This window comes from Oncorhynchus nerka, linkage group LG20, assembly GCF_034236695.1.
Source record: "Oncorhynchus nerka isolate Pitt River linkage group LG20, Oner_Uvic_2.0, whole genome shotgun sequence".
NCBI classification, from domain to species: domain Eukaryota; kingdom Metazoa; phylum Chordata; class Actinopteri; order Salmoniformes; family Salmonidae; genus Oncorhynchus; species Oncorhynchus nerka.
The window spans coordinates 57,440,222-57,455,661 of NC_088415.1; the positions used below are offsets into that span (position 1 = coordinate 57,440,222).

Consider the following 15,440-nt stretch of genomic DNA (forward strand, 5'->3'; position numbering starts at 1 on the left):
TGAGTGGCACAGTGGTCTAAGGCACCTCATCTCAGTGTCACTACAGACCCAGGTTCGATTCCAGGCAGTATCACAACTGGCCATGATTGGGAGTCCCATAGGGCGGCATACAATTGACCCAGCGCTGGCCAGCGTAGGCCATCATTGCAAGTAGGAATCTGTTATTAACTGACTTGCAGAGTTAAATAAAACAATATATAATAATAACACAACACAATGATATTTGTCCACATGATAAAGCATGCATTTAATGTCAATAACTCATTTTTGACCAAATGTACAGTTACTGCTCTTTTGCTTGGTAGGGTAGTGCAGTGGTCCTGTGTGGCTCAGTTGGTAGAGCATGGTGCTTGCAAAGCCAGGGTTGTGGGTTTGATTCCCATGGGGGACCAGTATGCAAATGAGGGACCAGTACTCTGGAACAGAGCATCTACTAAAATGGACTATATGTACAGAACAGATGTTGAACTTCAAAGGCAGTGTGTCTTAAAGAAATAACCCCTTCCTGTCTGAAATGCCTATTGTTTTAACTGTCTTCACCCAAAGCCTTCTCTGCCCTGAACCCAAACCACTGATTCAGGATCAGAACACCTCAAACCTCTCATGTTCTGCTTGCCACATCTCCGACCAGAATCGCCAGTCCTAATCCCAGGGTTTTGAAAAAGATATGTTATTGTGATGAGACTAACATGATAAGAAAACGTATGCATGCTTTGGATAAAAGTGTCTTCTAAATGGCATATATTATTAGTATAGTAGCAAAAGGTTAAATAAAGATTAGAGAATATAATTTCACAGCACTGAGATTCACCCTACTTTGATTAATACAGTATACCATCCTATACGTCCTCTTTAGGTCATCACACAGTTATTGTAAGTAATCCAAGCTCCTAATCACATGGGCTATACGACCAAAAGTAACCATGCTGGTAAACAAGTTTCATTCAATGCAGCATAACTACGTCAAAGGTAATTGTTGTAGTAGAAATTTTGGGACATACTGAGCGTAGACCTAGTGGCATTCCAAGTGCAGAGGAAACACGTCAGGCGGGAATTTCACAAGATACTTGATACACTGTATCCACCACTGTATCCAACAGTGTATCCTGCACTGTATCCAGCACTGTCTGTGGAACTTCTGGGTGGACCGCGCAGGCGCTCTGGGGGCGCTCGCCTCTGAGGCCAGTGCGGCAGGAAAAGCGCAGGGAGACGCCGCCGTGATCGAGGGAGAGGAAAACTAAAACCAGTTAATTCTGGACAAGGACAACCTTTTCCGTTTACTTATACCTTATAATTCAACTGTTCCAGCGAATAGAATTCGGGCAAATGCGCGACCCGTTTCGTAGATAAACATAGCCACGGTATGCTTGGCAACCCTGAAGATAATGTCAGGGAATCAATGGATGAAAATCCCCAAAACTACTGCAGTTGCCTGGCTGGAATTCTCGTCTCGTACTGAGAGTATCGGACACTTGGAAATAAAAACGGTGAACGTATAAGGACCACGGGAAGGAGCCACAACATATCTGAGTGTGGGGAATTATAACGGTGTCCAGTCGGTATTTGGCTAGATAACGCATTTAAAGTTTGAACGGAAAGAACAGTTTTGCTGCATCGAATTCCTTTGGACGGGATGTCATCTGCCGCCGGTAGAATTCCACGAGCTAACCGACCATCTCCCTCTCTGTAAAGGAGGCCGAGCGCGCCAGCCGTGAAGATGAGCGGTGCGGCAGATACCAAGGGTTGAGGCGGACCTTTATCGTGCCCTCGATCAAGGCTTTTGATCACTATGATTTCACAAGGGCCAAAATATACTGTAGTTTGACATGGCTTGTGGCCAAAGCCTTCGGCTCAGGTAGGTGGCGCCCTTTTTTTTCTGAATATTGGGGTGGAAATGTGTCAAATGTGATGCAACATTTGGACAAATTGTGTCAGTGCGCGCATCTTCAGAGGGTTTATCATAATTAACCTCGGTATTTCCGATGGGCCAAGATAGCATGTCTTATCTGTGTTAAGAATGTGTTATTTGGCCTCAATATAGCCTTGTTGAAACATCATCTTCACCGCGAGCGACAATTAAACATGCTAATTAGTCATTGTATTAGTCCCACCAGGGTCTCTAATTGACGGTCTGTGTCCGAGGAGAAGTGCAGGGGCTGGACAGACTAACTGTTGCACGTTTGTCCAATATCTCCGGTTTTTCTGTTATGAACACGGCAGAGGACGCTGTTGCTGTTGTTGATCATGTATTTATTCTCCCAAGTACATGGCATTTGATTGATCAGTAACTGCAGCTGGTTCCTGATGTTCACAGTAATGGCCACATGGCCATATACAGGTTGATGGAACATATAAACAGTATTGTAATCTGGCTGGTTTGATCCCTGAATGCTGATTGTCTGAACGCCGTGGTATATCAGACTGTATACCATGGGTATGACAAACAAACTTTTTACTATTCTAATTACGTTGTTAACCAGTTTATAATAGCAATAAGGCACCTGGGGGGGTTGCGGTATATGGCCAATATACCACGGCTAAGGGCTGTAATCCAGGCTCTCCGTGATGCGTCGTGCGTAAGAACATCCCTTAGCAGTTGTACATTTATTGGCCATATACAGGTAGCCTAGTGGTTAGAGCGTGGGACTATTAACCGCAAGGTTGCAAGATCAAATACCCGACGAGGTACAAATCTGTCGTTTTGCCCCAGAACAAGGCAGTTAACCCACTGTTCCTAGGCCATCGTTGAACATACGAATTTGTTCTTAACTGACTTGCCTTGTTAAATAAATATACCTCAGGCCTTATTGGATCATTCCATGTGACTTGACAATAACACAGTTGTTACTTCGGGGTGGTTGAAATTAGAATGTGAACAGAAAACAGTCAGAGTAGCGTTTCTGGATGACAGGCAACACTTAGCCTATATTAAAATCTGCTACCAGTGTAGTTGGGGGGGAGGCTTGGGTTTGGCCTTGGCCAGTAGGCAGCAGCAGTCCTATGAAGTCAGTAATTCCAGCTGGCTCTGGGCTTGGAGGTTGACTGACTCCAGCTCTCTACGGAAGTTTTTTAATGAGGCTACACTCTTAACTACCATCTGCTCGATCTGTGTATGGTAATAATGGACAGGGGGGGGGGGGGGTTATGCTGCAGCTAGCCTTGGGAGCCAAGGATTCTCACGTTCAATGGCCACACGACACTATGCTAAGCACATAGACGAGGTAGCTCCTCCTATAGTTTCCAGCATGTAGGCTTTTCTCAAGTGTATAAAATGGTGGAAAGCCCTGTCCACTGCTCCCCTCCCCCTCACTACTCTGTCATAGAGGACTGCAGGCTATTAGCATACCAGGACTGGGTTCTTTTCCTGTCCCTCCTGGTGACACACATTACTGCTTCCTTCCAGCACCATGAGAACAGTGGCCCAATTCATCAACCAAGTCTTAGTTTACACACACAGCCACGTTTGGTCTACTTACTATGGTTCTGACAGTAGTTTGACCCACGTAATGCAGACAATTCCAAAAACAATCTCTCCCATTCAAAATGCATGCTGATCACTGCTGTAGATCAACTGAAATATAGCCTAGACACAGGAAAGGACTATAAGCGTGACCATAAGAGCATGTACGGACACATACACACTCACTAGATGTTTTCCTCTATTATGACACATTTTGACCAAAGGCATCTGTGTTTTCTGCTTTCCTGTCTGGTACTGGATCCCTGACTAGGTCCCAATGCTCTCTCTCGCTCGCCCGCTATCTCTTTCTCATCTCACTCTCTCTTTGCAACAAGATCTCACGGTCTAACTTCAGTGTTCAACGTTTGTCGGGGGGGGGGGGGGGGGGGGTCTAAACCGCTTTGTGAGCAGCTGTTGTATTTGGTGCTCTCCTCAGACCCTACTCTTCTCTCCTGTCTCTGTAACATCTGTGGTGTGTTGACGTCGTGGAGACCCAGTCTAGAGTGGCAGCATTTGTCTCAGTTACATCACAATGCAGGGGCCTCCGGGCTGGAGACTGGGCCCAATGGAAGGACCAACAGAAGATGCTTCAGCTTTACATACTGGCTCTGAGCACTAATGTTAATTAGTCTAGTAACGTGTGAATTCATTAGCCACAATCAATGTGAGTGACAACATTTCTGGTATACTTTGGTCTGACTTAATTGATGTTCGTACTGCATTGGAAAAGAAGTAGTCCAACATGAATTGGCATAGTGAGCAACTGAACAAAAATGTTACCTCTGAAAACCACTGCTAAAATATATCTAGTTATTTCTCAGCGAAGTAACCCTGTGTTTTGAATCAGACATTATCAACTGCCGATTATAGGCTACACAGGTTTCTAAGAAAGTAATAACTGCATAGTAACAGACAAGTAATGTTGCTGACTGGTGTACATTCTTTAATGTTCCCTCCCTGTGCTGTGCTCCGATTGGACGACTCCTGTGGTCGGCACGGTAACGGTCGATATTCCAGGTCTAGTGTTTGGACTTCCTGCGACAGCTACTTCCTGTCTATTTCCTGTTTGATGGCAGACACAAAGGAGATGGGTTTTCCTTGACGCGGCAGCGTTTGATGAACCTGTGGAAAACTAAAGCCCACTTACTCTGTGAAGGTTGTATCTGCACTCCACACTGTTAAAAAGAAGGGTGCTTTGTTGGTCTTATAGAACATTTTTGAGGGCCATATGAACCAAGCCATAGAACCCCCTGTTTGGTTCTTTATAGCACCATTTCTTCTAGCAGCACTTACATGGCAAGACTCTGTTAACATTGTACAGCATAAGGTACCGTCCAGATAAAGATGTGTAGTAGACTGTGTTACTACTGTATTTGGCATTGGTGCTGTTTTAGGAGGCTATGTGAGGTCATAGGAGCTTTTGTCCACCCTCTCAGGGTTATGAGGGGGTGTTATAGTGGGGAGTGGGGACAGTATGGGGACTTTATAGTGGGGACAGAACGTTATTGTGACTAGCTGCTGAAGTGACTGGCTGTTAAGTGATTGTTGGAATGGTAAACACCCGCCATTGTCGGAAATAGCCCACTTTCGTCTCTGTGGGTAACAACACACTTTCGAAATTAGCTTCTGAACCCTCCTTGGAAGAAATGTAATCTGCTGATAGGGGATGAAGAGTCCTCACTTATGTTGGAAATGATACACTATAACCCTAACCCCGTTTTTTTAGTTTTACCTCCTGTAAAAAATACATTGTACACGTCTGCCTTTCCTACAAGTAGGCCACAGTGTCCGCTGTACATCCCGGTTCCTTTTCGCCAGTCCACCATCCAGGCAGAGTAGCCCACGTCTTCGGAAGTGTCTGCCTGCCTAGTTCTCTGACCTCTCCATTCACTAGGCTAATAGCACTCTCGCTTTACCAAGTCGTACAGCATGATCACGATACTTAGGTGTCCCGATGCATTGCTATTCTATATGTATCACGATTTATCACGATCGATACTTGGAGTCATAGAATCGATATAATATCGTAAAAAATGGTATTGTGAATACATTGCAGAATACATTTTCAATCGGGCAAAAGCAAATGAAGCCTATTGGACGGATTAAGGACTAACCTTAATCGGTCGCCCCAGTGTGAGTTTTTTTATGCGTGTAATGTCAGAATACACTCACTGTTCCAAAGTGGGATTGTTATGCAAAAGGGGGGTTAACCTACGCTGCCTCAAACCAAGGCTGCCTGCTAATTATCTACAGGCTATGTTTCAACTTGTCCATTTCAAAGGATTTTTTAACACGTTTTATTTTCTAACAACAGTTTGAATTGAGGTGTGCTCTGCCTCCTCATTAATTCACAAAGAAGAAGCCCATTTCCCTTTTGCGGACAATTTATGTTTGAGGCTTTGCTGAGCCAAACAAACTTCTCTCTTCAAGGAGAGCCTAAGCACTTCCCCAGAGTTTCCCCAGATCAAGTATGCAGGCATTTGCGCATCCCCAGTCAGAAAATAACTTTTTGCCCCCCAGTACATTTTCCGGCTGGCACCCGCATTGCCTTCAATGTTGTTTTCCTTACTAATAATAACTTTGGACGTGTGAGTTCCTATCAAAGTAAGTGCCTTATTACGTTATCATTATAGTTTCTGTATGTCGTGTTATCGTTTCTACTGTAGCACACAGTATGTATGTACAGTGCATTCGGATAGTATTCAGACCCCTTGACTTTTTCCACATTTTGTTAAGTTACAGCCTTATTCTAATTTTTTATTTATTTATATCCTCATCAATCTACTACACACAATACACCAGAATGACAAAGCAAAAAAAGGTTTTTAGTTTTTAAAAACAAATGTATAAAAAAATAAATGAATAATAACACATTAACATAAGTATTCAGACCCTTTACTTAGTACTTTGTTGAAGCACCTTTGGCAGCATGTACAGCCTTAAGTCTTCTGGGTATGACGCTACAAGTTTGGCACACCTGCATTTGGGGAGTCTCTCCCATTCTTCTCTGCAGATCCTCTCAAGCTCTGTCAGGTGGAGGGGGAGCGTTTCTGCACAGCTATTTTCAGGTCTCTCCAGAGATGTTAGATCGGGTTCAAGTCCGGGCTCTGCCTGAGTCACTCAAGGACATTCAGGGACTTGTCCCGATGCCACTCCTGCATTGTCTTGGCTGTGTGCTTAGGGTCATTGTCCTGTTAGAAGGTGAGCCTTCGCCCCAGTCTGAGGTCCTGAGTGCTCTGGAGCAGGTTTTCATCAAAGATCTCTCTGTACTATTCTCCGTTTATCTTTCCCTCGATCCTGACTAGTCTCTCAGTCCCTGCCGCTGAAAAACATCTCTACAGCCTGATGCTGCCACCACCATGCTTCACTGTAGGCATGGTGTCAGGTTTTCTCCAGATGTGATGCTTGGCATTCAGGCCAAAGATTTCAATCTTGGTTTCATCAGACCAGAGAATCTTGTTTCTCATGGTCTGAGAGTAATTTTGGTGCCTTTTGGCAAACTCCAGGCAGGCTGTCATGTGCGTTTTACTGAGGAGTGGCTTCCGTCTGGCCACTCTACCATAAAGGCCTGATTGGTGGTGCTGTAGGATAGTTGTCCTTCTGGAAGGTTCTCCCATCTCCACAGAGGAACACTGGAGCTCTGTCAGAGTGACCATCAGGTTCTTGGTTGCCTCCCTGACCAAGGCTCTTCTTCCCATATTGCTTCATTTGGCTGGGCGTCCAGTTCTAGGAAGAGTCTCGGTGGTTCCAAACTTCTTCCATTTCAGAATGATGGAGCCCACTGTGTTCTTAGAGACCTTCAATGCTGCAGAAAGGTTTTGGTACTCTTCCCCAGATCTGTGCCTCGACACAATCCTGTCTCGGAGCTCTACGGACAATTCCTTCGACCTTGGTTTTTGCTCCGACATGCACTGTCAACTGTGGGACTTATATAGACAGGTGTGTGCCTTTCCAAATCATGTCCAATCAATTGAATTTACCACAGGTGGACTTCAATCAAGTTGTAGAAAACATCTCAAGGATGATCAATGGAAACAGGATGCACCTGAGCTCAATTTCGAGTCTCATAGCAAAGGGTCTGAATACTTATTTAAATAAGGCATCTCAGATTTTTTTAAAATATTACAAAAATGTCTGAACTTGTTTTCGCTTAGTCATTATGGGATATTGTGTGCAGATTGATGAGGATAAAACATGATTTAATCTATTTTAGAATAAGGCTGGAATGTAACAAAATGTGGAAAAAGTCAAGGGGTCTGAATACTTTCTCTGAATGCACTGTATGGAGCATAATGTATTTACTGTTTTATTCGCATGTTTTCGATTGTCATGATGTGTGTAAAATATATTTTTTAAGGTTATACTGATTATGATGAGCTAAAGCTAAGCTAAATGCCAGCTATGTGTGGCGCCATGTTTGTTGACATCATACAATGCATTCTGGTTGTCACGTAAACGTCTGTCAGACCAAAGATGTTATAACAAACAAAGTGAAGGGATGGTTCAATCGACTGACTTAGATTGTAACTATCATTACTCGGTGTTGCCCGAGTATCAGGGGTTTTATTTAGCTTATAAACTTCCGCTGTGTTTGCCCCCCATCACAGTAATATTTCCCCCCACGATACCTTCCCCCATTTCTACCCCCCATGGACTTGAAATCCCCCACAAATGAAATAACCCCCCCTTTCCAAGCCCACCTAAAATAGTTTCATCCAAATCTGGCAACCCTGTTTAGCTTTCGCGCTAACGGTTAGGCCAGGCAGTAGGCTTTTATTTGGTGTGATGATCTGCGAGGTGATAGCATTTTATTTGCTTTGTGATTAGTCAAAAACTCTCAATTACTAGTTAAGTTAAGCGATCCGGTTATTGTATATACTGTAACAAGTACATAGAAGATTTGTAAAATGCTGAAAAGTGGCCAAACTAAGTTCATATTTTTCGGGCAATGGGCACAGCCATCTTTTACTTTATTTATTTGTGTTTTATAGGGAATGGAATTCTGGGATTAGGGAGTTATCGCTTGTCAAATATAAACAAACATGGCTGCCATCATAAAGAATGTAGCTGTTGTTAGCTTAGCTGACACACGTCTCTTTTCTGAACAATAAAAGGTGAAATTGAGAAATAAAGTTGTAAAGACCTTTTATTTCCCATCAGTACAAACAATTGTTTAGGTGCTTTTCAGACAACAATGCTGTTTAGACACGTTTGTTACATCAAATGTTCTGTTACTACTGTTTCAATCACATATTTGCGATGGTACGCTGTAGGGACCACTCAGAAATGATCACAAATATGTAATAATACACGTTTAAGATGCCTGCCCTGTCTTCTGTTTCCCCCTGTTTGTGCCTGTGATTCACAGCCATGGCGAGGGGAAATGACCTCATGCACACACACAAACACACCACAAACGCCCTCATTACCCCATACGCACCCTTTCAACTAGGGATGGTGGGAAATCGATACAGTTACAGACAATATTATATCGATTAGTCAAAAAATTATAATAACATATATATATATATATTTCTCGCTAGATAGCGTTAGCTAGTGCTAGTTGGCTGTACCTGTGTCAAAATGCTGGTATTTTCCATCCTATAGCTCATTCTTCATCTTTTTAAAGTGGAACTGACAGAGTTTTAACTACTTTGCAGTTATGAAAGAAACAGATAGTCATAATGTCAGTAAAACATATCAAATTCCCAGTTCATGCAACAAAACCAACATTATAAGAGGTTTTAAAAATATATGTTCTATTTGACTCTACATTCCATGGTGTACACAAAGGCATTTTGCCAGAGTAGATGGATGCGGTTCAATGCATGAGTGATATAATTCACCAATACATTTCTCGGTAGTCCAAAAAGCATTGCTATGACGTTGTAAATCACAGCTGGCCCGGTACATTGTTGCTGCCTCCATTCAGGATGCACTGTTTCAGTGTCAATGGCTCAATATTTTGGACAAAATGGACAAATTTAACTAAGACTGGAAATGTCAATACAAGGGCAAAGATCACAAGTCAGTCATAGCGTAGCTAATAGGCTAGCGCATCTATTTATGTAGCAAGCTAAAAACATGGACCCTAACGTTAGCTAGATAGCTAGCTGCTAGGAGGATGTCATTCATGTCATTGGAGTGGGTGAGTGACTGACTTTTTCCCCTAATATTGCTTTTTGGTGGCTATATTTTACACAGCTAGAGATGCAGGTGTCATTTGGTTAGCTAGCAAGAACCTGAACGACTGTTATCCAGTTAGCATATGGCTAACTGGATAACACAAATTCATTCTCGCTATCTACTCCAATTTCAGAGTACTCTCATCTGAGTGTGCCAGAGCGCAGAATAACTAATGAATGGCAGGCCCTACTGCCTGTAAACACACAGTCCAGTTCAAAGTGAATGACGGCAGGCCCTACTGCCTGTAAACACACAATCCAGTTCAAAGTGAATGATGGCAGGCCCTACTGCCTGTAAACACACAGTCCAGTTCAAAGTGAATGATGGTAGGGCCTACTGCCTGTAACACACAGTCCAGTTCAAAGTGAATGACGGCAGGCCCTACTGCCTGTAAACACACAGTCCAGTTCAAAGTGAATGACGGCAGGCCCTACTGCCTGTAAACACACAGTCCAGTTCAAAGTGAATGATGGCAGGTCCTACTGTCTGTAAACACACAGTCCAGTTCAAAGTGAATGATGGCAGGCCCTACTGCCTGTAAACACACAGTCCAGTTCAAAGTGAATGACGGAAGGCCTGTGTGGCAAATAAAGGCCTACTGTATCTCTGACTGGCTTTGGTGCACCGGTCTGCATCGACTCTGGTCCTGGACAAGACAGATGGTTCAGGTTTTATTTAATGCAGTTAATTGTCCAAACGCACAGCTGCTTTCCCATTCTGTATTGCTATAGAGTTTTCACAAATGCCTTAGTACAGTATACGTCATTCCCAAACATTCTAAGAATTGATAAAAATGTCTAAATACTTGCTTGACAGAAAATGTTTTTAAAAGTCATATTCTTCCTGGGGTGTATATATATGAATTAAATAATAATATTTAATTTAGCTACAATGCTGTCTGTTTCACTTTAAATAGTGAGAATGTTTTCAGCACTTTTATTTCCATGACTGATCAAAACAAATGTTCTCTGCAGAAAATGTGTCTCTCAGCAAGGCAATATGTTTGAACGTGAAATCGCAATAAAATTGCAGTATCGAATCGTAATACATATAGAATTGTGAGAATCGCAATACATATTGTATCGGCACCCAAGTATGGTAATAAAATCGCGTGGTGAGGTCCCTGGCAATTCCCAGCCCAACTTTCAATCCCTTCCGTCCCTTTCTCAGCCTCAAAAACACTTTCGGGACCCCTTGACACAACATGTGATGGCACACACCAGAGACGAGCAGAAAGTGGTGTACTCTTTGCCCTGAGTGCAGACAAGTCTGGTGTGTGTGTGTGTGTGTGTGTGTCTGGCTATTTTGAAGATAAAGATAAAGTAAATCAGATTTAGCATGTGAGTCAACAGACAAAGAATCTCTCTCTGTCTCACACACACCATTCCTGTACCATACCGGTGTATACGGTGTTACCGTCAGTGCACACAAAGGGCGCTATTTCTTTACAAATGTAACAAATAAATCGAATAAAAAAACTAAATCTTGATCCAGGAGGAGATTGATTGTCTCTGCTGTAAGCAAGAAGCCACTAAGCTAGTAAGTTTGCAAATGAGATGCGTAGCTAGAGCCCTCTGCTGGAGATAAATGATATACCGCCCAAGCCTAATGTATATACACACACACACACACACTCTTAAGCACGCCGTCAATGGAGGTCTAAGATCCGTGTGTGAGAGAAGCATGTGTGCAATGGGAGAGTGGGGCTCGCACAGGCACGCCTGTTGCCATCACGGTGGACTCATTCTGCAGGGGCCAGTACAGTCATGTCAGTTATTGTTTCACCAAAGTAACCTGTTTCCCCTCTCTCCACGGACAGCCCAAAATGAGCTGACTATAATGTTACTTATGTAGCCCACCCATCCTCACGTCCTCCCAGAGAAACTCTGTTTATCATATGTCCACACTAACCCGTAGCTAGAACTGGGCGACATGGACAAAAATCCATATCGAGATAAATTGCCTGAATTGATACGATAGCAATAAATAGAATGAGAAGTTTATAAGGTTAATGTGCACCACAGTTTTAAAAAAGTGTCCTTTAAACTACTACTACTAGTCTGATGGTTGTAGCAATCAATTGTCCCATTAACAATCACCCATATTAGCAAACTTATTTCAAACTTGACATTTCTCTAGTATAGGCTACTTATCATAATGCCTGTGATAAGTGATTGGTATGGTGTTGATAATGTGTTGATAATTTGGGGTTTATCATCCCAGCTTTACCTGTACCCGATCCCTCCACAGACACATCCCCAGATGACAGTTATCATATCCCAAACTAATCCGGCCCCCTCTTTCAGAGAAACTATGTTCATCGTATCACCACACTAACCCCTCTTCTCTCCCTTCACAGATGCGGTCCCGGAGGAGCTGGTGGACCCTTTCTACAGGGACCAGTACAGTCAGGAGCACCTGAAGCCCCCGGTGGCATGCCTGCTCCTGTCTGCAGAGCTCTACTGCCGGGCGGGGAGCCTCATCCTCCGCAGCGATGCCGTCAAACCTCTGCTGGGACACAACGCCATCATCCAGGCCCTGGCACAGAAGGGACTGTACGTCACTGACCAGGACCGACTGGTCACAGAGAGGGACCTGACCGGCACACCCATACACATGGTGAGGATGAAGAGCTGTCTGGACACACACACACACACACCCATACACATGGTGAGGATGAAGAGCTGTCTGGACACACATACACACACACACCCATACACATGGTGAGGATGAAGAGCTGTCTGGACAAACACACACACATACAGATTTACACACATACAGATTTACACACACACACATACACACACACACACACACACCCATACACATGGTGAGGATGAAGAGCTGTCTGGACACACACACACACATACACATTTACACACACACACACACATACATACACATACACACACACACACACACATACATACACACACACATACACACACACACACACACATACACATACATACACATACACACACACACACACACATACATACACATACACACACACACATACATACACATATACACACACACACACACACACACACACACACACACACATACAGATTGTAAAGAGTAATATTAGGGTTTGGTTGGGTCTCATCCCATTTTAATCTCTCTATGTGCGCTTGCTTCTCCTTCTCTCTTTTTACTCACTCACTCACTCACTCACTCACTCATCCTCTGTCTCTTTGTGTGTGCTCTAAGGTAGGGCTCTGTGAGTACAGTATTCTCAGCGGTGTCTCTTGGAAAGGACAAAAACAAGCCTAATGACAGGTTTCCAAGATAAACCACTTACAGACAGACGGTACTGTTATGTCACACAGTACAAGGTAAAAATGACTTTCTTCTGAAAAGTTGTTTTGATGTGCAAAGGAAAGGCTTAAAAGTCAGCCCTTTTAAATCTACAGTCCTTTTCAATTGATCATCTGTTGAAGAATGTATTATAGCTAGATATGAGGGGAATGCCGTGAGCTTCCCGAGAGGGAATGCGTCAACAGTTACGAAATAGTTATTCTAATCCAATACTGTGTGGCTGAGGATCATGAGTTCAGAGACTGAACATAGCTGCTGACGAAATGGGAACCTGCGTTGCAGTTCTCTCTCTCTCTCTGTCGCTCTTTTTCTGGGAGAATTGGAATCTGCTGTGGCACACAGGCTCTTTCCTTCCCTAATCTCGCTCTCCTTCTCTCCATATCTCATCATCAGTTATTTCTGTCCTTCTCAATCTCTCTTCTTTTCTTTCTATCTCTTCAACAGCACTTTCTTGCTCCCTCCCTTGGTCTTTCTTTCTTTCTTTCTCTCTCCCCTGTCTTTCTCTCCCCCCTCCCTCTCTCTGGCCGTGTCTAGACTTGACAGTTAATGCAGTTTTTGTATTATGATCATGAAGGTCTGATCATGTAATTTCAAATACATAATTTGTCTACACCCATTTTTTGTGACCCCACCCAAAATCTAATGACACAAATTGTTATAAAAAAAAATGACATCAACAAATAACCTTAAATTTATTTAATTTTAGTCTCTTATCGAAAAGAAAATAAACCAATAAATACATTTACTCAATCAAAATGTTTTTTTCAAGTTATCTTTCTCCAAACGTTTGTATATTGATCCCATACAATAATCAGTAATCTTTTAAAAAGTATTAACAGTTTAACAACTTGATGGCAGTAGCTAATGTGAGCGGACCAAGTAATTGGGCGTCACTCTAAAGCGGGAAGGTGGAATAAACGAGTCAGGAGTAAGTTTTCTTGATTGAACACAGTTCTCTATTGAGGGCATTTGGTCAACACAAACAGTCCAACATAATCAATGAAAATCTTCCAGGGAAAAACATACATCTTCTTCTCCGGATGAAACCGGAACACAATAGGCTTATCTTTAAACTACAACAAAAAGTCACGGGCTTGTCACCGTCTTAGTGGTTCTTCCTGGATAGCTCCTCTCTCTCGGTGGCCATCTTCCAGAGATAGTTTTCCCCCCTCTCTGCTGGTTCCATTCTCTCTCTTATAGGGGAAGGAGAGTATGTCATTAGTACCGTCAGCTGTGCTTAATTGCCTCTGGTTACCTTGTCTCCCATGCCTTGTTGGGCTACTATCCATGAGCCCAGCCTGCCCTCTGGTGGTCCTTCCACACTAACTACTGTAGCTAACTAGGGTTGGGCGATGTCAACCTTTGTCCTATCATGATTAAGTACCCATAAAACTTTGTGATATATTTTGCGCTGCTACATTGTTCTCTTGCATTCTGTACATTGTTTATAACCAGTCGCGACCAGTCATTCAGAGCATGTTTTGAGACCCACCTTTCTAGCAACAAATAAATAAAAAATGTTTGCGGGGATGCCTGTTTTGCAGGTTATTTTGTCATTAATACGTGTCACATATCAGTTTGCAAACAATGTAAAAAATATTTGACAAAATTTGAGTTAATTAAGTCGCATACAAACGTTGTCTCTTTTTTGCTTTCTTGCATAAGGCAGCTCCAAAATGCAGGTGTTTTAGCCTACTGCAGCTCAGTCCTTTCTGTGGTGTTGGGGCAGCCAGTGGAAAAGACAGAGCGTAGGGGTTGGTAATGTTCTCTAGTTGCGCCGTGATTGGCTCAGTATTCTGTCACTCATGGGGACACTACGTCACCTCCAAATCTAAGGGTAGAGCTCGAAAATGCAAGCCCCTTGGGTGCTGCCATAGAGTTACATTAGAAGTGCCTATCCAAGATGGCTCAAGGTCATTGGCCACAGATAAAATTACATTAAATCACGTTATATCTACAGCAGTTTTCATTGAACTGATCATGTCAACGTCATACTTTCAAAATCTTAGCTACCTGTCAGGACCCGGTTACGAACCCGGGTCTCCGGAGTGAGAAACAGTCACTTAACCAACTGAGCCACGAATAGTCGGCAGAACCCAGAAGATGAGGCAGACACAGCAGTACTTGAGACGGTGTATTTAATGTAGTAAAAAGTGAAGTCCTTCAGGAACACATGTAACTCCACAACCTCAAAAGGAATTCCACAAGAACAAAGGTAATCCTCCAAGACAAAAAAGGTAAATCCACAAGGTGGTAGGTATAGCACAAAAAGCCTCAAAAGATACTCAAAAATAAATAAACAAGAACAAAAAACAGAATTCCACAAGAGCGTCCACCGGGATCAACAAGAGTTAACAGAATACTAGGGCTGGGTGCTAACATGCAAAGGACTGAGGAAAACAAAGGGTTTAAATACAATCAGGGGAAACGAGGCACAGGTGCAAATAATAATGGGGATCAAGGGAAAACA

General features: G+C 43.1%; 1 protein-coding gene across 1 annotated transcript in view; it reads left to right on the forward strand.

Annotated features, from left to right (window-relative positions):
- Window positions 1–1,242: 1,242 nt before the first annotated feature.
- Window positions 1,243–15,440, forward strand: part of LOC115102860 (calmodulin-regulated spectrin-associated protein 2-like) — a 77,629-nt gene continuing 63,431 nt past the window's right edge. Inside the window, 3 exon segments of the mRNA XM_065005647.1 lie at window positions 1,243–1,742; window positions 1,745–1,855; window positions 12,006–12,265. Coding sequence (XP_064861719.1) covers window positions 1,718–1,742; window positions 1,745–1,855; window positions 12,006–12,265 — 396 coding nt within the window. The 5' untranslated portion in view covers window positions 1,243–1,717.